Below are 26,865 nucleotides of genomic sequence, written 5' to 3' on the forward strand. Positions count from 1 at the left end.
ATAAAATTTATTTGATTTACCAATTGTCATTAACTGATTCTTTGCATGACCCAAATCTGATTCAGAAGGAAAACTTTCCAAATTCACCTTTTCAATTGTGTCATCTTCACTTTAAAAAAAATGTACATTAAATGGAGCACCAACCTCATGCCTGATCTTGTACATGAATAAATGGACTACTCGAATATCTAAATCTATAGAAGGGATTTGACTCATCTAGGGAGAGTAATTTGAGTAAAGTGAGACATCTTAATCATTAATGAAAAAAATTAGGACAGTATATTTTAACAAATGTATGATTGGTTGGCTATGTTAATACAAGATCATCCGTTGATTTTTCTCATCAATGATTGAGATTCTTTACTTTTCTCTCTAAAATGAGAGCTTGCTTCAGAGAGTCAAATCCCTACAAAAGAATATCACTTGTCTTGATAAGAGTAACTGGTGACCATCAGAAGAAAATTTCAAAAAAGTGGGTAGTGAAAAGAAAATTAATCTGTACAATAAATGAGATGGAACTAAAAAGACACCCCAAAAGCATCAAAGTAAATACAGGTTTCACATACCACACTGCTTCTTCCGTAACATATCAAGTTGGAATATTGGATTTAACCTATAAAGAAAATCCAATTAAGATAAATAGCAAAAAAAAAAAAAAAAAACTAAGAAGCTTTCTTATATTTATTAGGTGGATGTATGCATGACATATATCATTTCAATGCAGTGGGTGAATGCACGTGTGAGTGCATATAAATTAGAGCTGGCAAAATGGCCCAGCCAGATGAATTGGGTCAAAAAAAATCTGTCAAAAAATTTGTTAAATGGACAGATTTAAGCTCTAAAAAATTAGACCCGAAATAACTTTGGGTTATTTTGGCCAGGTCCAAATATGTTCGATAAGCGATAGGGCTTCAACCAGGTTAATTCATATGAGTTCGAGTAGCCAGTATATATATATATAAATTAAACTCTAAGTTATAAATAATTTAGAATAGAATATAATGTAGTTTCAAAACTCTAAAATTACAAATCCTAATAATCAAAAGGAGCACCGTTATTCCACTTATCTCTACGCTGAACACAAATTGCATATATTCCAATTTTCACATACTGGTCATCTAACGTCGAACGGAGATTGCAATTGCAAATTATATTTGTTTTTTGCATTCCAAATTCCAATATTTCATTCTAGGTAATTTATTAGCATTCTAATATTCTATTTGCAAACTAAATATTTATTTATTTTTAGGCAAATTTAATTTGACTTGATGCTCATTGATTTATTTATTTTTAATTAATTTATTATCTTATTAGTTTCTCATTTTAATTTAGTTGTTAAAATCTTTTTTTTTTGTTAAATAGCTAAATAAGTTTTAAATTATTTACAGTTTGTCAATAGATTCTAATGTGAGATTGAGAAATTTAGAAGATTGTCAAATATTGTTTTATATTTTTATAGACTTATTATGTGCATGGACTTTTTTTCTTAAGAAATTTGTTTAATTATAAACTTTTTTTATATTTTTGTGGACTTATTGTGTGTATAAAAATAAAAAAAATAGCTGTTACAAAAACAATAAAAAAAAGTATCAGTAGACTTTTACAATGATCCGTTACAAACACTAAAAACAACAATAAAAACAATGGTATGTTGTTACAAAAATAGTAAAAACAAATGACATGTTATAAAAATAAAAATAAAATTATTTAAATTGTCGAGCCGACTAGCAGAAACTCTTACCTCGCATAGGATAAGGCTTGGACAGTAAAAATATAAGCTCATTTTTATCTTGAACTAATTAAGTCCGACCTGTTTGAGCCCACTACCCATATCGGGCCGGGCCAGACCACTCATTTTGACAACTCTAATATAAAGATGTAATCTTACTTAGGATATATCATTTCAAATTGTAAAATATGTCAATTTCCCTCCTCACCATTTTTCTCCCTACAATTTAAGCATCACTATTAAAAGACTCAAGAATGACTAATCAAATACAAGAAAATTATCATTTTTCACCAATTAGAAGTAACAAGAGAGTTGAGATTAAAGAGACATATAACAATCATCCTACCCTAATCTAGAAAAATTCTTGGACATTCCTTGCAGGTTGCAGCAGATGCTTTCCCAAACTTCAGAGATTTGTTGTCCAATATATTTTAAAAATCAAGAAAGAATCATTATCTGCCTCAACATTAACAAAAGAAAATGAATAAATAATGTGAAAACTCAAGAAGAAACCAATTTGGAAAGCTATAAACAAATTATTCTTAGTTCCAAATGTAAAACCGGCCATAATGCTTTTTTCTTGATAAATATAAAGATGATGAACATCTAAAGAGAGAAACCAAGGTCAATATCGCATTCGCACTAACAAAAGGAAAGGCTTGTTTTTGAATTTAGAATAGCAATAACTACAAAATAAAATCTAAAATATATCATGGCCATGACTTCGAAGTCCTAAACAGGCAGAAAGAAAAACTTACCCATGACTTCGGACTGACCGAATTTGAGAGTAAATTACTCTGACCTCGGTTATATTTACTTGCATTACACTAACCTCTTCTCTATTGTAAAACCCTACACAAACCTCCCTTAAATTGTAAATATGCATTGAAAAACCTAGCTTAGAGTAATAGAAACAAAATTCAAGGAAGATGAGTAATATACTATTGATTTTAATTTAAACATCCCTCAGTCTGAGCAAAGCAAATTGGTTACATAGAGACTGCAGAGGATCAGTTTGTGTAAGATTATAATTGGTTGGATAACTCGAACTAGCTGACCATGTCACTGGAAAGTCAAATTTCCTGCAAGTAAATAATTATATTAACATTTCTACTTGAAATAACCTTTCCACTATTTTTAACTAGATGATGCAAATCATATAATTAGTAGTAGATTTATACCCATCAGAACATCTGATTTTGCAGCATCTAAGAATATCAACAGAATAATTCTTGTATGAGATGTCAATATCCCTTGCCATCGTTGATACCTCAGATAATGGCAAGACATCCCAAATCTTCAAAACTTGAATATAATTTGAGTTCTCCTTAAGAACATCTACAGTCCATACAAGGTAAAGCAACTCATTAACCTTATACACCTCCAACACTTGGGAAGAAGTATCATCCACAACTCCAATATTTATCTCCTGGTGGGGTTGACGCCAACCACTTGAAAGTTGCATCAGCAGAGAACATATTTTCTTGCAAATCTCAGTGCTCTTAATTCTTGTCATAGAGATCAGAAAACTCTGATTGAAGAAAACCTATAATAAAGATAGATGGTCACTGAAAAGATTGAGAATACATGAAAATGGTAAAGCTTTTAAGATTCTTCGGAAGACCTTCATCTGCTGCATCTGTCATATGGGTTAGAGAGCAGCTAAAATTCATCAATCTAAATGCCTTCTCCTTTGATGAGAGAATTTTAATTTTAGAACAATTTTCTGCATATGCTAAATACATATTGATCTGTTACGCATTTGCAATGCGAGAAAAATTATTGGGATTCAGGTAATTGGACTGAGTAAACTGGTAGGTCTGGGCAGTCACAACCCTGGGCTTGGTAAACACATGAGCTGCCTTGTTCCTTTTCATGTATTACATGTTGATGGTGAAATGTTTATTTCCAGCTTTCTACAACTTCACGAAACATATTCAAACTTTTATCAAGAATGAAGATAGGGGCCATTGCAAGAGTATGCAACTTGCTGCATTTCCATCAAACGAGCCCCCTACAGGTGATTATTTGCATTATGTATGATACTAAAATATGACCACAAGAAGACATGTTTGTTTAGGAACTGTTACATGTGATAAATAAGGGCAAGATTCCCTCATTAACTAACTAGGAATTGACTGTTGTGAGGAAAGAAATTGGATTCAGGTCCAGATTGAAGATGTGGATTCCATAGGTCTCAATTAAACCTTTTGAAAATGTTGATTGGGATTTCTCACATTTTATTCAGTCAGAAGTTTGTTATCTACACTAATCAAGTTCTAGTTGGAAATATTCTCTATTTCTTCTTATGTATCTTTTGGGGGCTTAACTTGTAAGTTAAAATCTTATGGCTTGTTTGACGATAAAAATAGATGTAAGAACAATTTCAAGCATCATACCTTCCACCTTGCTTTCCTAAAGAGCAGAGAATTCAAATTCAGTAGATCGTCAACTTGACCAAGCTCAATCATGGCAGTTGCAATAGCAGAAGACAATCTCTCATCCTCATCAGCATTGTGATAACACCCTCGAGCCATAGCATCAAGGACTAGTCTCTCCCAAACAGAGCCACTATTAATCAAAGTTACACCATTACCTACTATCCAAAGGCAATACCTACATTAGACAAGGAAAGTACATCTGTAACTAGCAGAAATAAAGAATTAGATATAGTGCTTGGCAGAGAACACATTGTCACCATACCTTGCTCTTGTTAAAGCAACATTAGTTCTCTGAAAATTAGAAATAAATCCCACAAATCCCATGCTATTATATCTGACAGTAGATATTATTATCACATCCTCTTCACCACCTTGGAAACCATCAACAGTAGAAACTTTCACGGAAAAGTCTTTATGCACATGACCACCAATCCTTTTTCCAAGAGCATCTTGTATGGCAACAACTTGAGCTTTATATGGTGAAATAACACCAACAGTAACAGTCTGTTTTCTAGAAGTTGATTCTGTAAAGAGATTATAGATAATAATAACAACCTCATAATTAGGATGGAAATACATTATTCATAAATTATATGGACAAAGCAACACATAACAAGCATTTATAGTTCAGTTGGTGTTTTTCACTCGTGGTCATGTATCATATCACATTAAAAATTACCTTTATAAAGGTCATGAACAATCTCAGATACCACACCAACTTCCACCATATTTTTTCTGCTATTCCCTTCACCAAATTCATCTTGTCCATAAGCAACATTTATGAAAGAGTAGAACTTAAACATATCTCCTTGTAAAACAAGCTTCTCATAGCTTTTTCCTTTGACACTAGGAGAATCCAAAATCTGTTTGTCATAGAACTCCATATTTGGAAACAAGCTAATGGATGGATGCATTCTATATTGAACATTGAGAAGGTGTTTTTCATGACCCAAAAGAACCAGCCTTTCAAACAAACTTCTCCCAAACCCCGCCTTGTCAGAAATCTACATGTTGGCAAAAATTTATAGAATGTTAAGATAGTTTGTCTATGAATCTCATTGAAGAACAAAAAATGTGAGGCATAATAACAAACAAGCTTGCATAGACAGGAAGTCAGGAATTAACAAGACTGGAACACACCTCACTTTTGACTAAGGCAGGCAATTGCTTCTCATCTCCAATAAGTACAATATGACGAAGACCAGGAAGTTGTAAAGGTATAATTGATTCACATTCTTTGAGTTGAGCAGCTTCATCAATAACTAACATTTCTAGTCTATCAAATCCTACTGCATGCAGTCTTGCAGAGCTTGAAGCAGTACAAAAAACCATGCGAGAGCATCTCAAACAAAAGTTTTTTATTGAATATTCATCAAAAAAATCAGGAAGAATCAACACTTTTTGAAGTGATTTCAACATTTTAAGGCATTCTTTCCTGGTCATATGCAACTTATCCTGCCAAGTACAGCAACTAATGCTACTTTCATCAACATAAGTAGCAAGAGCATGTTTAAATCCTTGATCAGTAATGGAATTGTTTGATAGCACCACTGCAAGGACTTTATGCTGATCAAGACATTCAAATAAAGTTTTCACTACACTTAATGAAATAAAAGAAGTTGGCAAATGAGTACACATATCAACGGCAAATTTCCTCATCTTCCCCCTGATGAAATTCAATTTTTCCTTGACAAACTCATGAAATGTCAATATTGTTATTTTGCTCTTGTGAAAAATATTATCCTTCTTCTCCTGTTTATCATATTTTCTTTTGCTTCCCTCTTTAAAATGCAACCTGTTTTCTATTAAAGTTTTATTAATAATTCTTGTCCACTCATTTTGCTTACAAATTTTTGGATCCTCGGAATAGATATTCTTTTTCTCTTGATCTGTTTGTTGACTTGCAATTGCGAGTAGTTCATTCTCTTCTTTCAAGCAATCATCATCATCTATCACATAATCCTTCTTTCCCTCACACTTTAAATATTCATGATACTGTTTTTCAGGGTTTTCAAGTAACGATATCAGCTGTTCTAGATGATGTTTCCAACCAGACAAGGGTGCAAAGCACTTGGCAAGAGTATTTACACGGTAATCGAGAAATATATCAACAAGATCATCACGATTGGCAATATTCATCTGCTTTCTATTGCCAAATAATACTATGTCTCCAAGACCATAAGTATGATAATCAAGGGACTCCATCACTAGCCGTAGAAACCGAGATGTCACTTCCAGTATGGCCACATTAGTTGGGGCACAAGTAAGTGTTCTGCATTTCCTTTTGAAAAGGGCAAATAGTAACGAGCCAACAGTTTTTGTTTTCCCTGTCCCTGGAGGGCCCCAAATCAATTTCACAGTATTTTTGTGGGAGCATTCCCTCGCAGCTATACAACTTAAAACTCCCTCTTCTTGCGCTTTGTTTAAATCAAATGAGCGAATGACAGCACCAAGATTTGATACGTCAATAGCATACCTTTCACTAGAGAAACATTGAGTGCAGTTTTCCGCAACCTGTCAAAAGGTGTAACAATAATAAAAGTATATGAATGCATTTATTCAATAAATAAGGTGATATTGACAATGTAACAATGTACAGAATAAAAAGGGGGAAATAATATGAAAATGCCAAGCATCATCTGCTAAACATTTGTACTACCATTAAATGGATAGTGATATTGCAAGGTATATATCAATAATAAGAGAGAGAATAAATCACTGTTCTTACAGAAGTATTAAGTTGAAGCAGCTGCTTGATGAGATGCATGCCTGGACCTTCTGCATCTGAGTTTAACGCATTCCATACACGCAAATTTGTTGTTAAGTTCACAAGACAGACAGCAAAACCATATATATATGTTTCATCCTTTTGCAACTGCATTTTGAACTTAATGGGCTTTGAGGCTAGTATTTGAACCTTATAAACATCTTCATTTTCTTTTTCTTTTTTTACCTTTCTAATTAAAGCAGTAGAATAGGAATTTCCCGGCTTGTTCAAGTCATCAATGCATGTTGGCTTCATATCAGTCAAAACAATGAGGTCTCCAACCTCAGGCTCATAAATATCCCCTTTTTTATCAATAATCACTGTTGTTTTCATTTGAACTTGGTATAACAAATTATTTGGAAGATTGTAATCTTTAGAAAAATCAATGTCAATTATTTCACACATTGGAGCTTCTGACACCATTTTCATGCTTGAGCATAAATCTGTTCGTGTCTCCTCAATAAGTGGAAAAATAAATGAGTTCAGATAGTGATGTCTTGACAAGAACGTCCTTGGAATTTGCTTCACCTGTTGAAAGATACAAACACGATAGTTTTAGAAGCTAATTACATGCAAAAAGCAAAGAACTTCTAGTATGCAATGAACAATGACTTCACCATCAGATATTTATCAATTTTTTATTAAAATGGAAATGGTCAGTACTCAGCCCCACAACTGCCTGCAGGGTATCTTTTGGTTTACACATTGCATATTTCACCAAGCACATCAATATGAAAAATCCATATGCTTTCAAACAAATTAAGGGAACACTTGAAAAAATGCATAAGCTTTTTTTTAAACTATTTCAGCAAGCTTTTTGGCACAACTTATCAAAATAAACCTTTTTTCGGCTTATACCAATAAATTCCATGATCAAACGTGTACCATACACCCATATGTGACAAGAGCTTATTGAATAAGTGTTGATTTAAATTGTTTACCTAAACCACCCTAAATTACACCAACACCATGGAACAATGTAGAAGCCAAATGAAACTCAACTGCAAGGACAACAAGTTGCTCTAAGCCTACTAGCCTAGCTGGACAAACACATCGTAAAAACAAACATACATCGAATTCCAAGCAAGGAAACTTTAAGGTTCGAAAGTGAAATTTTATATTGTAAACTACAACTAGTAAAGAGTTCTCAAAAAAAAAGGTGATAGAGTAATCAGACCTTGTCTCTATAGAGATCATTGTTGAGTATATCCTCAAGAGACCAAGAAAATACCAAACTCACCAAGCCTTCACCCCTTTCCATCACTTGGGTTTCCCTGAAAATTCAATCAAATTGTCACTGATCACAGATCAACAATGAGAAAGAGATACAGAGGAATTAACTTTTTAGTTAAGCGGCGATGAAAAAGCAAAGGGTATTCGAAAAAATGAACAATTTTTGTTGCAGAAAACAGAAAAATGGAGCAGAATATGAGTACGTACCGTAATGTGGTTAAGAGCGGCAAAGAGAGAATTGGGTGATGTTGGGTATTGGCTCCTTTTTCGTTATTTTTCTTTTTGGCGCAAAAAGTGATAAAAATATATTTATATAAAGATATCCATTTAGAGACCATTAAAGAAATTATGAAAATCCTTTTGAAATAACAGGAAGTGGAAGGATGTATTATAGAGTAATGTAATTTATACAATAATTTTTAAATATGTTTGTTTCTTTTCATTACATCCCAATATTTTAATTTTATTCTATACTTTTTCTTATCTTTCTATTTTCACTTTCAAGTGAAAATTGTTATATTTTTTGAGTATAAATATACTACTTTACTTAAAATTAATATATATATATATATATATATACACATTTAAAAATAGAATAATATTAATAACACATATTTATACACTCTTTATTATTATTAGCTAAATTTTATTAAAAATTACAAAAATTATGTGAGTCTCACTTTTTTTATCCTTAAATTAATATTTATTATTTTTAATAAATTTTAGTAAATAATAAAATATATATTAGAGAATATGTTGTTTATATTTTTTAAAATATTATAATATTCTCTCTTAAAAATTTTAAATATATTATAATTTAATCCATTTTAAGTATTTACTTGAAATTCTCTTACTAAAATATTTTTTTAATAAGTTATATTTTTTAATTTTTCAAGAAATTCATCGACTTGCATTTTTATGGAACATTAAACACTTATATTGTAAAAAGAGATTATAATCCTTGTTTAAAGTTTAAAAAAGTATAAAACTTTAAAACATAAAATTTAAATTTAAAATATTAAAATATGAAAAGTCACATTTAAAATAACCTGTAAAAAATATTCTTTTTTAACATGAGAAGAATAATACTTAAAAATACTTTCATTTAAGATGAGGCTTAAAAATAATCTATTTTCATTATATCTCATGTTTTATTTTTATTTTATATTTTTTCTTTTTTTCTCTTTTCTGTAGAAATTGTTATAATTTTTATATAAATTTATTATTTATTTAAAATTAAAAAACACAGATGTATATAAAAAATTTAAAATAAGAAACAATATAAAGTTAAAAATATTTAGGAAAAGATTGTTTATTAAGTTATCATTTTTTATTATAAAATAAATTAACAAAAGAAAACATTTTGGGCTAAGCCCAAAAGTTTATCAAAAATTTATGGGCTGTGTGTTTCGCCCTTTTCTATTAATTATATTTTCGTCTAAAAATCTTGAACGAAAAAAAAAAATCTTCGTCTAAAACTTGATGGCACTGCGCTTCCAAACTCTGATTTGAGGCTTCGATCTGAAATTTGGAGCTGTGTAAGTTCATTTTTTGTTTCATTTCCCATGTTTATTTAATACCAAATCTTCACTTTGGTTCCTTTTTCTGTCCATTGGATTTCACTTTGGTCGATTCCATAGAGAAAGGTTCTTCCTATATTTTAATCTTTAGGCGTGCTAGGTTCCAAAGTTATGATCTTTGGCAATGGATTTTCTCTGGGTCAATTCCAATTTTTTGTTTATAGCTTTCGTTTGTCTGGTACTGTGAAGGGAACATAACAGTGGGGTTGTTGAATTGCATTGCAGGAGATTGATTTGATTGTGGGAAGATGCATCCTCCTTTAACATTGCACAAACATCCAATGTGTGCTGAAGTGAGTTTGTTTGATCATCCTACTCTTATAAAATTATTTACTTGTTATTATTATTAGTATTATATATTTTTTGTGTTATTGGACAATTGGGATGCTTGTTGCTTATGATTAGTTTCATATATAAACATGCCAATGTCATGGGAAAATAGCCAATTGTAGGATATTTGGTCCCAAACAAAAGAATTTGGCTATGTAATAGCAATGAGAGGAGGCTTATATTGGAACAATGGAGTGGATTTACTGCATTGGCAATCTTCAAATTCCTCTCTCTTTCCTTGGCAGTCCAATGATGGATTTTGGAATCACATTGTAGATTAAGAATTTTGGATCATTTAATTTTCCTTTGGTCCTGAAAGTTATAGTAGTAATTTTGGTGTTGCAAATGTGAACCAGTGTACGCTATGGCCTATTTTAATTCAGACTATGATTTTATGCAGATAATTGAGCAGTTTCAAAAGTGTCATATAGAACATCCTGTAGCAAAATTCTTTGGTGAATGTACTGATTTGAAAATAAAATTGGATCGCTGTTTTAGACAAGAGGTGAGCTTTTCAATTTTTTCTTTTTTTCTTTTTTTTATTTGTTGTTTTTTAAGAGTCTCTCTGTTTTTTCCAACAGAAAGCTTTGAAGCGAAAGGCTAACTTTGAAGAGAGTAAAAAGTTTAAGGAACAGTTGCGAGCTTTCAGGAAAGAAAATGCTGCAAGCAGCTGTCAATAATAGTAGGATTTTTTGCAGTGTTGAAAAAGCCAAACTATTCTGCAAAGTACAATCCATAATTTTGTACAAGGGGCTCAACATGATATGATTTTCTCTGCCTCTAATATATATACGTTAGAAAATACGGGAATGAGTGCATTGTTACATTTTTCAATAAAAAAGTATATTTTGTTGAAAATTATGATCCTCATTTGATGAATCAATTTGTATGTAACTATTTTATCTTAAATTGAGATAGAAGTTATTTCATAGATGATGAGAGCATCATGCTGGAAGCCAAAATTAGGGATCATGATGGCTGCAACTATTCACCATTACCTTTAATGTATATATCATTCACTCTATTCAGTGTAACTTTGTTTGCCCCCGCTCCCCCAAAATGAATAAAAGCCTTTTGATATTGTTCACATCCAAATAGGGATGGCAATGGGTAAAGTACCCAATGGACACTCGTAAAATTTATCCACAATGAGTATGGTATTTACCCGCTATACGGGTATGAATGTGGGTAAAAATTTACAAATTTTAATGGAGATGGGTGCGGATATGGGTATCTAAGTATCCATCCCGCTCCATACCCACATATATATATATATATATATATATATGTATGCTTGAACTTTATTTTATAATTATGCATTGAATTTTTGTATTATTATATTACTTATGTGAAATTATATAAGATTAATATTAAAATATATTTAATAATAAAGTAAACCAAAAAAATTATTTTAATTTATATTTTTAATAAAAAAATTTATTTACTATTTTATATCATTTAATTAGGCTAATACAATTTAATTATTACATAATTAATATGAGATTGACTTTTTTTAAAATATTATTTATATATGATACATAAAATGTTTTTGTTTATAAAATTATATTGATATTTAAATCATAAAGTGAATAATAAATAATAAATATATCGTAAATATTTTATAAATTTTACAATCATCTACTATTACTGTAAATTTATTATTTATTAATAATATTTAAATTTTATTTTTATATTTTAATTTAAATAATATTTTTCTATGCAACATATGTATTACAAAGCACAACTATAATCTATTGAATCTAAATAATATTTTTTTACTATTTATTCACGTTCAAATAAGTTTTTCAAAAGATATAAATATAAAAAATTATTGTTAATTTTTATTTGTTAATTTTTTCAGATAAAAAAGTATAATTTTTTTAATATACACGTATATTTCTTTATTATAAAATTTTATTATAACTATTTATCTTTTATTCAAATTCTTTCTTTTAAAATTTATATACATTATAAATATTTAATTCATTAAAATAATTTTTCAAAAATTTGTATTTTTAATAAAATACTTTCGTATAGTATATAAGTTAAAAATACTAATATTAATATATATATATATATATATATATATATTATTTTAATTAAATCTATTATTTTTTTTACAATTTTAAATTCAAAAGTTAAAAACAATATTTTATATATCTACTTTCTGTTGTTAGTATTAAACTTCTTTACTCTAATTCTATTCTCATTCTCAATTTCTGTCTCATTAAAACTTAACAATTATGAAACATTATTTATTAAAGTTAGTTGTCAATGTCGTCACAAGAGGTCACCAAGTGATCCACACGAAGGGACAACCACTGTACAGATCTATTTCGTTATCACTCTAACATTACCAATCGATCAAATCTCACACAAGATAGGGTTATCACTGACAAATAACTTATGTGTTTAGTTTCGCTTATTGTTTCTAAGAATTTTAGTTTAGAAAATTATTATATTAAGATACATTTAACATTTATGATCTTTGAATATTTGTTTTTATCTATGTTTGTACCTTGTTCGGCAACTACATATTAAATTTTTATATTATTATGCTATTTAGGTGAAGTTATATAAATATATTTTTTTTTATAAATATTTTTTTTCTCAAATAAGCACGGGTAATGGGTACAAGATAGGTATGCGGGTACCCAAAAGGTATGGGGATTAATATTCATACTCACACAGGTATGGGACCAGGTATGGATATTTTTTTAAAACACAGGTATGGAGCCAAGTACGAGTATTTTTTTAAAACGCGGGTATGAGAATTGATACTATAATACCCTACCCATACCCTATCCATTGTCATCCCTACATCCAAAATGGATTATATAGAGATGCACATTTGTGTCATTTTATATACTTAAAATATGTTTATCTTGTAACCGATCATCATTCTTTCATTAACCCTAATAATGATGCTCGGAAAATTTATCTTTTCAAACTTGTTAAATGAGTGAAAATGGTGAGAGAAAGAGAGAGATATAAAGAAAGTTGGGTTGCTTTCATTTTTTTTGTTGAGTGATTTGATTTTGCTGAGGTTTTCCACCGTGGTTTGTTGTAAGGAAAAAGATTTGACAACTTTAACCAAAATTAGTTGTTGTTGAATGATAAAGAGGTACAAGGGGGAAAATAGTTGGGATTCCATTATTCGACAACTTTGGAAGCATCACTGTGGTTTTTTCCTATTCCGTGCTCAACTTGCACAACAGAGGTACATGCTAAGCGAAATAAAGAAACATTTTAGATGCACATGGCGTTCAATTCTACAAAGCACCCAAAAGGTTAAGGTGGACGAGTGTTTTAATCATTGACTAATCAAGGAATAGAAAGCATGACTTCCATCAATGGTTAAAATTTTAGGTGCATTGTGGAAGCCTACGCACAAGGCATGCAAAACTTGTATTAGTAATTGTACTGGTGAAATTTACAACCAAAAGAAAACAAGATCACTCATGAACTGTCAATAGATGAAGTACTTTTGACTTAACAGCATTCCACTTAAGCACCTATATGGTTAAAACTAGTAATGTACTTAAAGTAAGGAAATGTTTTCCTTTCATTTCCCTTTTACCTACGTACTTAAGAAAATGTGGTTAAGCGCATCTGTAAGAGGTATTGCCTCTTTTTCACTTTGACCTGTCTTCCACACCTTGAATTCTAAGGGATGTGAGACAGTTTCACTCCAGCGTTTGAGTGCAGACATTGAATAGGGCCCTCTCTTTTCACCATAAGGACCCACACAATGCCAAATAGAAATCTCAGGATTCTCCACTACTTTTCGTCCCTCTGAAATTTCTGCAATATTGGCCTCTTGTTCAACAGTGTCACTTAACACAATAATGTCTGTAGTTGAAATGCTAAATTCTTGTTCTTCCAATGAAATAGAGATATTTGTATCATGTTTGTCATTAGCAACTTTAACAGAATCAGCAACTGAAATGCTCTGTTTTTCCTTTGTTGTCTGTTTAGCATTCCTGGTAGCACTAAGATTTCTTCCAACTATACCAGAACTAGATTTTGTGTTTCTGGATTGATGCAAGCCACAATTTGCTGGATTGGAGTTCTGAGAATCTAAATTTAATTCTTCAAAGTGTGTAGCCCTGGAATCATCTTGCCTTGCTTTTGAGGTAGATTGCAGCAGCTTTCTTTGAGAAGTGTCTTTATCTAGTGAAGCAGTATAGACAAATTGCTCAATAGAGGCAGGAAAGACTGTACCGTCTTCACTTTTCTTTACTCGAGCATTTTGACCTAAGCCATGAAAATTCACATAAGAATTCTGTGAGTTATGTTTCACATACACTTGATTACCGGCCCATAAAATGCTTCTGGCTTAAGAACTTTCAGCAGCAAAATAAAAGCAAGGAAGAGTCACATTTGACAGTGAAAGGCATATATACATCTAAAGGTAGCCTGACCTTTAGAGGATATGGGGGATTAAATGCAGAAACAAACTAATAAAAGATTCACAAAATACATATTTTACTTCTAATTGACCTTTGTCAGAGTAAAACATGGATTTGGTTGTTTAAATCAGAAAAACATGAAAATATTGCTTGTATATATATATTTTTAAATATACAATAGTATCTACATATATGAGAAATGGCAGAAAATTAGGAACAGTTGCCAATAATTAAGGAAACGAACCCCTAATTAACCAAGGAAGCTACTAAACAAATTACTCTTAGGGAACTAACAAGATCGCCTACTACATACAACATATTCCCCCTATGCTAGCTTAAAGATATTGTCCATGGACATCTTGAAAACTATGCTGTCAGAGTTCTTCCACAAACCCTAAGTCAGGATATCTGTCTGATATTTTCTTGGGATATATGGAATCCAAAACCCCTATTCTCTATCTTTTGTTCAATGGTCTGTTGGTAGACTTCCACATGCTTCATTTTGTCACATAGAACTGGATTGTGAGCAATTAAAATTGCAAATTTATTGTCACAATTCAGTTTCATTCGTGTGGAACTGTAGCTCCCTTATTAGTTTGTCAATCCATGGTACTGCTCTTAGCAAACACATTCTGATTTTTATTGCCCCAGGTAACAAGATTTCCTCCAATAAAGCTACAATAACCTACAGTGGACCTTTAATCAATATTGCTACTGGCTCAGTCTACATCAGTATAGACTTCCACTTGTATGTTTTCTGTATACTAATCCTTTTCCAGGAAATCCTTTTAGATACCCTTTTTTGTTCATGGTTTCAAAATGTTCAAGTCTAGGTGAATGCTTAAAGTGACTTACTATGTTCACCACAAAGGTTGTCCCGACAAATATGGGACAAATAATTCTAGTACAATCTACGCATTCAAGAGACCTAACAATTCTCTTCATTAGATTCAATTTTGACCATCTAGAGGTTTTTTGAATGTTTCTTGAAACAAACAAATTGGTAATTCTACAAGTAAATGTAAGTTTGAGATATAGTTTGATAGGAGATGGACTTAAAGTTCTAGTACTTTCCCTAGTACAAGTTCAAACACATTTCCTAAAGGCTATAGGGGTATTAGAATCTGTATTAGAATAAGTATGCTCAGTATTACCTGAAACATTTTCAGGAGAGATCTCTGGGGAATCTACTTGTTGCATTTTTGGGATGATAAGATGAATTGTCTTCTGTTGTAAATTCCTTCGCGTATAAACACGTAGCTCCTTATTTGACAGTAATATTTCTCCCCTTGTCTCAGAACTATCTAATGTTGGTACTCCATCATTTTCAACATCTTGAACAATTGTTTCAACTAGAGAAATAGAATGCAAGATAAGATAAGGCATAGACTCATGTAGAGAATTTTCATGTTGACATAAAGTTTTTTTTGTTGTAGGGTTAAAGCATTTATATCCTTTTTCTAGTAGGTGCATAACCAATGAAAACACATTTTTCAATCAAGGGATCAAATTTAGACATATAATTACTGTGTGCATGAACAAAGACAATACAACTTATTTTTAGTCTCAACCAAGTGAGATCCACCCATAGGCATATTTTGGATTCTGCACTATGTGTGCAATGATTGAATTAGAGAGAGGTTGGACTATTGAAGTCAAGACAATTTGCGGGAGTAGCAAACATCTTGATGAAGAATCAATAGCTGACAGAGCATCGCACTATTCTTATGAGTCATATCATCTTACAACACATTGTGTGTATACGACAGAGCAGCGCACTATTCTTATAAATCATATCATCTTAAAAAACGTGTGTATACGAGACTGCAAAACATAAGGAAACAGTAATTATGGAAACAAATCTCTAAACAGGAAGCCATCAAACAAATTACTCTTATGGAATTAGCAAGCTGGCCTATGGATTAAAAAATATTTACAATAACTAAAAGTAAATATTCTAATTTACACAAGGAACAAAAAATTCCTCAAATTTGCATATGATACTTGATGAAATGACAAAGCACAACGTGAACAAGACCTACAAACCTGCAACATAGGTTCTATTATTTGGACAATGAGCAGAACCACCGTGTTTGGGGTAGAGTCCAACAGAGTTACAATTCTCTCCAATGGCTAATTCTGATAAGCCATTTTGCTCAATCTTATCTTTTACAGGGGAACTCTCCGTTGACACATTGGTTTCAACTATTTCAGCAATTACTTTTGGAATGTCACTTAACAAACGTGATTGTTCTAATGGAGTCTCAAGCTTCAGTTTTCGATCCATGTACTCAAAAAGTGTATGAAAATATGGTCAAGGCCCAAACTGCCCAATAACAGCTATTATAAAACTCAACACAGAATAATACAAGACAATTTATCAAAAACCAAAACAGTAATGATAGCTTTCAGCTTCGTGTATGTTTAGGAAAGACTATTTTCCCATAAATAATATCTTATATATTTTAACAAATCTCTCAGCAAGTTTATAAAAAGAAATTATTGTCTTTGCAAAATAAACTAAACAAACATGCACTTGGTTTACAAATTTGAAGTGACTGAGATAATATACTTGATCAAGCATTAAATTGGGTAAGAATTCACAATATGATGCAACAATCTAAAAATGTATGTTATGAAAGGATATTCTCTCCTCCATCCCTTTTCATTTGCCTGATCAATACGGTTTTGTAACAATGCTAACTCCCTGGGGATCCACTGCCACATAAAACAGTCGAAAAGACAAATATCAGTGAAAAAAATAGTAGTTCTTTTATAGTCTAGAAGATTCATGAGTCTTCAATAATGTTAACAAGCCATTTGGCAAATAGAGCATAAGCATAAAGGATTAAAGTAATAATTTAAGGGTAGATTTCAAAATGTTCAGTTTGACTAATAGGTTTACGCCTACTCACATAGTGCCATTTACTCAAGCAAGTTTCATAACTAAAAGAATCTGAATTCTATGCATGTATGATGAGTTTTAACCGCTGAATTCTGGAACATTTTAAGTTAGCTCTTTCCCTTATTGAATATGCACATCCCATGTTTAATTGCTAGACTTTTGATTTATATTGAGCTCTATCTTTATAATAGCAAAAAGGATTTCGACAAAATAATATTGATATGTACATACATGCTTTATTCTATCTTCATGTAGACTTCTGGCTTTCTGCTCAAGCTCCAGCTGTCAAACATATAGATGTGGTTGTCATTTGTTCACATTATTCAAGTAGTCCAACATATTTTGCAGCTATTTTCTAGCACAGCCAATATAATTTTGGACCACATAACAACAAAATTTATTTTTCAAATCAGAAGATTCACAGGGCCCTAACTCATATTTGATCAGAACACTGAACAAAAAGCTTTCAGTGATACACACTAAATCACCCATAAACAACAAACTTACTATAGTAGGCTGTTTGAGCAGACCATTTCTCATTCTCTGATACAAATCTTGACATTCTTCCTGCAGATAATACCAAATTTTATAATTTTAAATCCAAAGAAAATATATGTGAACAACTAGGATAAGTGTACACTCAGCTAAATATTGAAATTTAGGTATGATTTACTTAACAAATAAGGATATGCAGATCACATATTAGAGATAACATTCAGGCAAGTATAAACAAAGATCACTCATAAACAGTGTCATGCTCTTAGGCAGAAAACTGATCCTCCCTCCAGTACTTTTTATTAGACCCTTTTGAAAAATTGTGTTGGCCCTTACTAAGGCTCTTTTCAATGTTTTAGAAGATTCATTATTTATTTACATATTTCCTTCATAAATTTGAAACTTTCTAACATTTCAACAATGAAAATCATAATAGAGAGTGTATTTAAAATGGGGTAAGGTTGAAATGTTAGAAAGGTCTTATATAAAAATAGGACCGCGTGATAAACATTCAACAACAAACAGGAAAAAAATGGTTTAGAAAATGTAAACCAATGCTACTAGGAAACTGCTGCTTATTTTGCTCCAATGTCTCTAGAAATGGGAATTGAGGCAGAAAATCCTGTTACAATAGCAATAATACCTCAGAAAATTCACCATCTGAAATTTTGCAGATAGGTAGATCTTTTGGCACATTAGAAAGGTGAAGCAGAATTTCTTTGTTGATTTCATCATTCTTTGAGGTTCTGTTTATTCCTGTGATTTATGCAGATACATAATGTCAATCTACGCATGTTAGAAAGGTAGGGGCCAATAAAAGAACATCACTCGTGTTGACACTCAATGTTATGCCACTAAAAAGCAAATATTGCACATAAAGCTTACAATTTTATACTTGATTTTTCAAAGTTAGATATGGGCTTTGGATAAAGAGTATGACTCAGTTTTATGCAATATTCTTTTTCTTCCAATTAAAGCAAATTACTGTCAAAATTACATGCATGATTCACTACATTTTTCTAAAAATTCCTAAATTATAAAAATAAATAAAAACTGAAACTCAAGATAAAGTTATCATAGCTAATCAAATTAACATTTTAAATGTACTTGTCTAAAAACAATCATATTGTTCACTCATGAAAAAAAAAAAGTAGTTTGCTTTCAGGAAAAAAATAAAATATAGGCAGTCAGTATGTATAATTTGACATAAAATAGCATTCTTCACAATATAGTCTATAATTTTACTTTATTACCAAAATAGTCTGTATAGCTACGGTTCTTTAAATTTACAGTTTTCTTTAACTCACTAAAAAATGCAATAAACTGTGGATCTCTTCAATGCATGACATGAAATTTTTTAAGCAGATTAAAAAACATGAACTCAGTGCTTGTATAGAACTTCTGACAGCATTCCAGAAATAAGATCATTAAAACAGAAGCATATTGGAAAACCATTTTTGCAACCAGAAAAATAAGATAAAATTCTGACAGCATTGTATAAAAAATTGTTTCATTGACTTTTTATGACTGGAACCTCATATGCATCACAAAGACAATTAATTACCTACAACTTGTACGAGCAGATGCGAATTCTTCTGAAAATAGTCATGAGGGTCAGATTTGACTCTTACATAACTTCCTAGCACTTTGTCATCAAAAGTTTCTGGTTGCTTCAAAAGCTCCTCCATTAAACTCCTCTTCAAATAGACAAGTTTGAGGTTTGAACTAACTATGGCTGCAAAACAGCTTTGGCGCACTTCAGAAACAACATTCTGACGAGATTTAGCACTTGAGATAATTTTTTCCTGGCACAAAAATTGGAATGGCTCATTGTCATCCATATCTTCTGAACTACTTGGGATATAATCCATTTCCTCAAAGTTCTCCGCAAAATGCCGTGCCAAAAGGTTTTGTATGTTGTTTCTATTAACTGATTTCCTCCCTAGTAAAGACCTAAGTTGTGCATCACAAAGTACCTTTCTCTTTTTCACAGGGTCAAAAAGCTTCTTGTCCCTGCAGTACTCAATAATGATAGAAGTAACATCATGTTCAGAAAATTCTTTGCTTGTGTCTTTACCAATATTTTGAAGAAATTTTATGAGACTTCTTGAACCCCATCCAATAAACTCCTTTTTCTTATCTTTCACATTTCCTCTCATTGATTTTAGCTTTCTCTCACCCTTCTTTTTTCTCACTGATTTTGATCCTGCTGTGTCATTCAGGTCATCAGAATCAGATACTATAAAGTTACTAACATCTTCAGATTCTCCAATATCCTCTTCACCAATTTCATCTAGATCCATGTCACATTTATTGTTTCTATTCTTTAAGGAATTAAGAGAAGAATGTACATGCTGAGAATTCAGCCCTTCTTTTTCTTTGATAATTTCATAATATTCTGAAAATAAGCATTCATATGTGTCTCGATCTTTGAAATCTACCATTCCCTGTCCATAAAAAGGAATGTAAGAATAAAACAATGTAAAGAAAAAGAAAATTTTGAGGAAGCCCCAGATAGAGAGATAAAAGTTCCTTATAAACTCCAAGCTGACCAAGAATTATTACACTAATACACTTGATCATAGTTTTAAGGTGCGAAATTTTACAACTACACTTACATTGAAATTTCATTCAGTCATGATAAGCTTTACATTCACAAAAATCCATCAAGCATCCATCATTTAAAAATTATATAGTTTCCCTTATAATTCATTAAAAGTCTGACTGTTTCAGACAATATGTAAGCTTTTATTTGCAAAATCTCATTTCATACAATTGATGGAATGTTAATTATATAGTACCAATTAGGTTCCTATTAATGTTTTCAAAAACAATTTTTTTCCATTAAGAAAAATGACAAGGATAAGATAAAATAGTTTGAGAATGTGTTTGTAGAACTTTCAAAGATAAATAGAACAGTTTTCTTCTTTTAAACACATTAAAACAAAATTTAGATGTAACCAAACAAGTGCTTCTGTTATTATTGTTGCCTAACAAACCTGCATTGTTTTACTTGGCAATTCTTCCCACTAACATTGGTAATTTGTGTAAAAAATTCTCAATTTGTAAATATAGATAAATGGTAAAGAAATAGCAATTTGTCATTTTGTTTTTAGAATTAGGATTCCAAATACTATTACAGATTTTCTTCTCCCTTTCCCTTGCTGCATATAATACATGATTGAAAACAGCCTTACCCCATCAGAATCAACATCAGCATTTTCTTCAATTAGAAGTGCAAGTTTTGAACAGTGACAACAAAATCCTCTGTTGCCTTTGACAGTAGCAAATTCAGCAACATAGATGCAACTCCCACAAACAGCACTTGGGCAACAATAGCACTTAAACTTTGACACTTTATGGCAAAGGAAGCAAATATGTGAATCTGCAAATAGAATTTATTCAAAAATATTCAATACCAAAAGGAAATGCATAAATATGTATCATGCCAAAAGTAGAAAAGGAAATGTACTTGAATGCCTTGCAATAGTAGTAGAGAGAGAGGTTGAAGCAGCTTACCACAGGTCCATCGACTGCCATTCTCCACAAAGGAATCATCTTTTCCCACGCAACAAGGATGATACGATTTAAGGCAATCCCTTCAAGCATCATGAGTTAATACTATCAAAAAGAGTCACTTCCAAGACAAATTATGTTTTCGAAAATGATCCAAATCCATCATTAATTTGATAAGCATACTACTGATAGTGATGGTCAAGCTTTGGTGAAAAAAACATGGAGAAATTCATAAGCAAACCACAATTTTATCAACAAAAAGTAAAATACACAAAGCCAAAGTATGAGTCACTTCTTTGTTAAAGCTAAACTTAAACATAAATTAAGCAATTACATGTGCTTTTATAGCATTCATCAGTCACTAACTACCGAAAAAACTCAATTTAGCTAATAAAACATTCATGTTGGGAATTCACATCTCATTCATTTGCACAATGCCCTTAGAATAAATAGCTTCTTCTATCATGGGAAGCTGACTCCACTTTAATTTACATATATACATATGGGTGTGTTATAGACATTAAAACACGTTCCCTGTGTTATCATCCCTACAAATTGTGTATGCAACAGCAAATATCATTATGCACACCTGAAAAAAAGGTCTTAGGGATTCACAAATAAGCAACGCCAACGTTTTTAAACCTTTCCAGTTGAAACCATGATCAGATAAAAATTGTGCACAACTACAATTATTATTTCTCTTTTTTTTTTTTAAAAATTAAGATTGCGCTTATTCATATTTCTAAACTGAAACTTACCTATGATCGCACACCATTAGCAACCCTCCATCCTTACAGACAAAACACCAATCCTCAGCAATCTCTTCCTTCTTTCTTTTGTTCTTTCTTACCATCTTGCTTTAGAAAAATAAAAATAAAAACCAAACTTTTAATCAAAGGTTCTCTTCAACAACACTACCCAATGTAGGTGTAGAAAACCATAATCAGAGTAAAAAAAATAAAATAAAATTTGAAGGACCCATTTGCCAGAAAGAGCCAGACAAACAAAAAAAAAAAAAAGAGTTCAGAGAATGCAGTATAGTAAAAACCTTAGAAGAAAAAAAACAAATAAGAGAGAGAGAGAGAGAGAGAGAACAGAGTAACAATTGCTGTGACTGTGTGGTGAGTGGTGTCACTGTTGCGTTAATAAACAAATGCATACGAGAAATGTGGGTACTGGAGTATGATTATGAATTGAATTGGTGACTCACTGCAACTACATGAATCATAGTCTCATTTTCAATTTCGTTTTGCGTACCTGCAAGTAATGAGAATTTACTATAGGAGTCTTTCTGTTACCAATATTTTATTTGTGTCGTTTTATTAACTTTTATTTTTTAAAATATTATTTTAATTCTCAATTTGTAATTAAAAGCTTAATATACTGCATTAATTTTAAAATATTTTCCTTTTTTAGATCAGCTAATTGTTAATGATTCAAATTAATCAATTTTAATTTTATTTTAAATTTTGATACACTTTTTATTATTCTTTTGAAATCACACCATATCTTCCTTTTTAAAGGATTCATTTAAACTTAATCAGTTTCTGTCTTATCTTTTTACATTAAATAAAATCAATATTAATGTTCTTAATTAATTATTCTGATAAAAATATTTAATTTCCATAATTTTATTAATTAATACTTAAATTCCTTTAATAAAATTTGATTATTATAGAATAATTATACATCATTATAAGAATATTTTTCTGATTTTTAAAGCTTACATTTTTAAATATATATTTCATTATCAATAAAACAATTACTTATTATATTTTTTTCTGAACTATATATTATGTAGGAGTAGGAAGTAATTATGTTTAAAACAAATAACACCGTTATAAGCAATAAAGATAAATAAATATAAAAGATTTATAATTAACTTATACTTCATTTTGGTAAATCTTATTTTTATTATTTCGATAGGAAGGAATCAAAAGCAAAAGAAAGCTTTTTTTAAAACCTCTATTACTTTTTTGGTTGTTGAAGCTTTTATTATCTATTTTAAATTAAGATATTTTTATAAAAATATATTTATAATTAACTATGTTAATTTTTTAAAAAAGAAACAGTTATCTAAAATCATTCACTTTTAATGATTTCTTAGGAATAAACTTCAATTGTTGCTTATTTCAAAAAATATTTTTACAATTTATAATTTAATATCACACATGAAAAAAAAATTGAGACTTTTTTTAAAAATAAAATAAAATAATACATTCACGAGTTTATTAATTAACATAGTTTAACTTATAAACTGATAACTATTAGTAAAGATTTAGAAAGTGTTTGTTTTCGTTTTCAAAAATAGTTTTCTGTTTTTAAAAATAAAATTTAATAAATATTTATATTTTATTTTATTTTTAAAAACAGAAAACTGTTTTTAAAATTGAAATCAAGCATACCCTTAATTTTTATCTTTGTAATAATTATTTCTTTTTTTTTCTTTCAATTATCAAATACACCTTACGTTTATCTCTAATATAAGAGACGTCTTATTATTTTAAAAAAAAGTGATATAAGAATTAAATTTTATCATATTTAATAAAAATACTTTTTTAGAATAAGAATATTAATCTATAAATGAGATTAAGAGTATGTTTATTTATTTTGTAAAAGATTTTTTATTTTTAAAAGTAAAAAAAAGTATATTTTTATTTTTTTTAAAAATTATTTTTAAAAATAAAATAAACATGCTCTAAAACTTTCTCATCTTTGTCAATAAAAATAAAACTTTTCTACGATATTTAACTATAAAATTACTGTTTTAATGATAATTGAGGATAAATATATTATATTTAAAACTGAAGAAAATAGCTTCAAATATTTTATTCCTAAAAAACTCATTTTTAGATTAACTTTTTTAGCGAAGTATGTTAAAATTTATTTTCACGCTTCATTCATGTAGTTGGTAGTTCCCGTAATATATTGTTTATTATATGATTCTTCCAAAAAATTTTCATTTGTTCCGTCTTAATTTTTTCATTTAATTTATCATTTTATGACCAAACAGAAAATTTATGATATTTAAGAAGATTAAATAAAATTTGTGGGACCTAACGGAATTAAATGTAAGTATTTTAAGAAATCAAATGATAATCATTAGAAAAATATTTAGGGAATGTTTGCATGTATTTTTAAAAAGAGTTTTCTCTTTTTAAAAATTAAAAATACATGTAATTTTAGTTTTTAAAAAAGAGAAAGCTCTTTTTAAAGATGCAAACAAACATACTCTTAGTAAAAATGATTACAAGTAAAGAATTCATTTGAGAAAAACTATGAAGTAAATTCCTTTAAAAAAGTTACTATTTTGACTATTCCATATAGTCATTAACATTTGTCAACAAACAAATCTCAAAATTAAAAGGGCAAAGTTTGTAGTTAATTTTGAGGTAAAATTAAGCACCATGTCTCTTGTGAAACAAGTCAAAGGCATCCATGAACCATGAACCATGATGATACAAAGAACTAGGTAAGAGTTATTATACACTCACACCTAATTGACAAGTCTATTATCCTAAGTTCTAACAAAGTAATAAATACATTATTAATTTCTAGCTAGCACATATATCAAGCATATGAAGTTAATTATGGGTCATGCAGGGAAAGCAGCAACCTCAATGCCTGTAGTGGGCCTGCTTATGGGTGCATCATATTTGCTAAATAGCTTGTATGAAGAAATGAGGGAAAGCACCACATAGCAAACCACAGCCACAAATGTTATAGCTATTGATGCTGTCACCTTGTCACAAAATTGACCAAATGACCCACATGCTGAGCTCCACGTTATTTCAGTGTCTCCATTCTCTGCCAAGTATAGCACCTCCGTTGACACAGCTCCAGCACCCAGAATTATGTACGTTAATACCTGGGAATTCATGCAAATATATATAGAATAATCTTTGTCATATAATAATCTCATCATGCATGCTATTGGAATCTATTGAACTCTCTTCATCCTCCAGGTAAAATGATCGTGGTTCAAATTTTTTTAACATATCCTTCATGTTCAGATGCATCTTTGGCATGTAAGTATGAGATCGAAATATACTTTACTTTTTAAATTTCGTTATTCCTTTGATTGTTTCATGAAGTTCCATCCATATCTTTTACATAATAAAAATTTCCATTACTTAACCAGCACATAATTACTTCTTAAGTTTTTCAGATAACAATTGATGATATAGATAGAGAGATAAATATAAATATAAATTGATTGATTGGCAGGTACACACATAATATATACATGCATAATTAACATACAATTTAAATAAATAAATATTTTTTTATGAGAAATTATAAAAGATCGCAAAATTTAATGCATTAAATACATTGAATATTATTATTTCCAATCAAAATTTATTATTTATTATTTTGTATTTTAATCGTACGTTGAAAAAAATAATCAATAAATAAATAAAACTTCGCCTGAACCATCCACGATACCAGTATATATATACTAAGGGCATATTTTAGAAACTAAGAAGTTGGTGAAATGTTGAAAAAAGCTATTTATTTATGTTTTGAAATAAAAGGACTTTGTCCAGAACAGGAAGAAATTAGTGAGAATAAATAGATGACCTGGTCAAGCAAAAAGAAAGTCCAAGCCCGAGGCATGGTGGAAGGGCGTGGCACAGCAACAAAGACCGCTGAAAGTAAGGAGTAACCTGCGCAAATGCCATTTGCATGCACCAGATACCTGCAATATCCATAACCCATTACCCATATGAAGATTTATGTTTGTTATTTTCATATATAGGATTCACATCTTTCGGATTTATCATCTACAGAATGCCCCCAAATTATCACTGCAAAATGGTCATTGTATTATTGTTTCAAAGTTTAAGACTAAAAGTTCACCCAAACTAAGATTCATCTTACAAAATCTCAGCTCAAAACCAATTATACATGCTTGAGTTTTTTCTAACATCTATAAATGCATTATTAAAAAATGTCACATAATAACAAAATATTATTATTTTTGTACAAGATATTGCTAAAATCTATATATTAGCAATATCATGCAACATACTGATAGACAGTTTCATTAGTAAATAAAATCAATATATTCAATTAGTTTGTACTTGAGGGAAATTGGAAAGAGGCATGAGAAAGATAGACTAAAAATGTTTGTGTGTACTTGATGATGATATATTTACCTGAAGGCTCCAAGATCACTATAACCAACAGAGCCATATTCGTTTTCTTGAGAGTTCTTAAGCATGAGAACAAGGGCTGAAACGCAGAGAGCAATGGGAAGCAAACGGAGGAAGGTTTCAGCAGTTCGAAGGGTGGTGTTGTTGCCTTCAAATTCATCTCCCATCATGAGTTGCATGGGAGATCTTGCAGCTTCAACTGCAGTAGTTCCTTTCTCCATCACCACTGTGTGTGAATGAAGTGTTTTTGGTTCGTTTTGAGGAGTAAGTTTTAACAAAGGAAGAGATGCATTATGATATA

General features: G+C 30.4%; 4 protein-coding genes across 5 annotated transcripts; 1 reads left to right on the plus strand and 3 right to left on the minus strand.

Annotated features, from left to right (window-relative positions):
* Nucleotides 1-2,262: 2,262 nt before the first annotated feature.
* On the minus strand, nucleotides 2,263-8,449 carry LOC113849239. The gene is made up of 9 exons (XM_027478995.1): nucleotides 8,329-8,449; nucleotides 8,115-8,211; nucleotides 6,899-7,465; nucleotides 5,311-6,684; nucleotides 4,850-5,174; nucleotides 4,433-4,694; nucleotides 4,129-4,345; nucleotides 2,911-3,651; nucleotides 2,263-2,811 (listed from the first exon to the last, which is right to left on the minus strand). Exons 2-8 carry the CDS (start codon nucleotides 8,196-8,198, stop codon nucleotides 3,646-3,648), a joined length of 2,835 nt encoding a protein of 944 aa, XP_027334796.1. The 5' UTR covers nucleotides 8,199-8,211; nucleotides 8,329-8,449; the 3' UTR covers nucleotides 2,263-2,811; nucleotides 2,911-3,645.
* A 1,193-nt stretch (nucleotides 8,450-9,642) lies between these two features.
* LOC113849242 (COX assembly mitochondrial protein 2 homolog) lies at nucleotides 9,643-10,852 on the plus strand. Of its 2 annotated transcripts, XM_027478998.1 has the most exons (4): nucleotides 9,643-9,708; nucleotides 9,976-10,043; nucleotides 10,481-10,585; nucleotides 10,662-10,852. In XM_027478998.1, exons 2-4 carry the CDS (start codon nucleotides 9,999-10,001, stop codon nucleotides 10,758-10,760), a joined length of 249 nt encoding a protein of 82 aa, XP_027334799.1. In that variant the 5' UTR covers nucleotides 9,643-9,708; nucleotides 9,976-9,998; the 3' UTR covers nucleotides 10,761-10,852. The 2 variants fall into 2 exon arrangements, with proteins under 2 accessions (XP_027334799.1, XP_027334798.1); XM_027478997.1 differs by lacking the exon at nucleotides 9,643-9,708 and having other exon boundaries at nucleotides 9,750-10,043.
* Nucleotides 10,853-13,480: 2,628 nt separating this feature from the next.
* Nucleotides 13,481-22,261, minus strand: LOC113849241 (zinc finger CCCH domain-containing protein 19-like). The gene is made up of 11 exons (XM_027478996.1): nucleotides 22,167-22,261; nucleotides 21,412-21,491; nucleotides 21,090-21,277; nucleotides 19,457-20,339; nucleotides 18,536-18,648; nucleotides 17,905-17,964; nucleotides 17,629-17,679; nucleotides 17,166-17,210; nucleotides 16,539-16,782; nucleotides 15,647-15,844; nucleotides 13,481-14,337 (listed from the first exon to the last, which is right to left on the minus strand). The coding sequence occupies exons 1-11, from the start codon at nucleotides 22,259-22,261 to the stop codon at nucleotides 13,661-13,663; spliced, it is 2,634 nt and encodes an 877-aa protein (XP_027334797.1). The 3' UTR covers nucleotides 13,481-13,660.
* A 2,517-nt stretch (nucleotides 22,262-24,778) lies between these two features.
* LOC113850333 (CASP-like protein 2A2) lies at nucleotides 24,779-26,865 on the minus strand. Its single transcript, XM_027480836.1, has 3 exons — nucleotides 26,568-26,865; nucleotides 25,990-26,107; nucleotides 24,779-25,276 (listed from the first exon to the last, which is right to left on the minus strand). Exons 1-3 carry the CDS (start codon nucleotides 26,783-26,785, stop codon nucleotides 25,004-25,006), a joined length of 609 nt encoding a protein of 202 aa, XP_027336637.1. The 5' UTR covers nucleotides 26,786-26,865; the 3' UTR covers nucleotides 24,779-25,003.

This window comes from Abrus precatorius, unplaced genomic scaffold, assembly GCF_003935025.1.
Source record: "Abrus precatorius isolate BTA unplaced genomic scaffold, Abrus_2018 Scaffold9, whole genome shotgun sequence".
Classification (NCBI taxonomy): Eukaryota; Viridiplantae; Streptophyta; class Magnoliopsida; order Fabales; family Fabaceae; genus Abrus; species Abrus precatorius.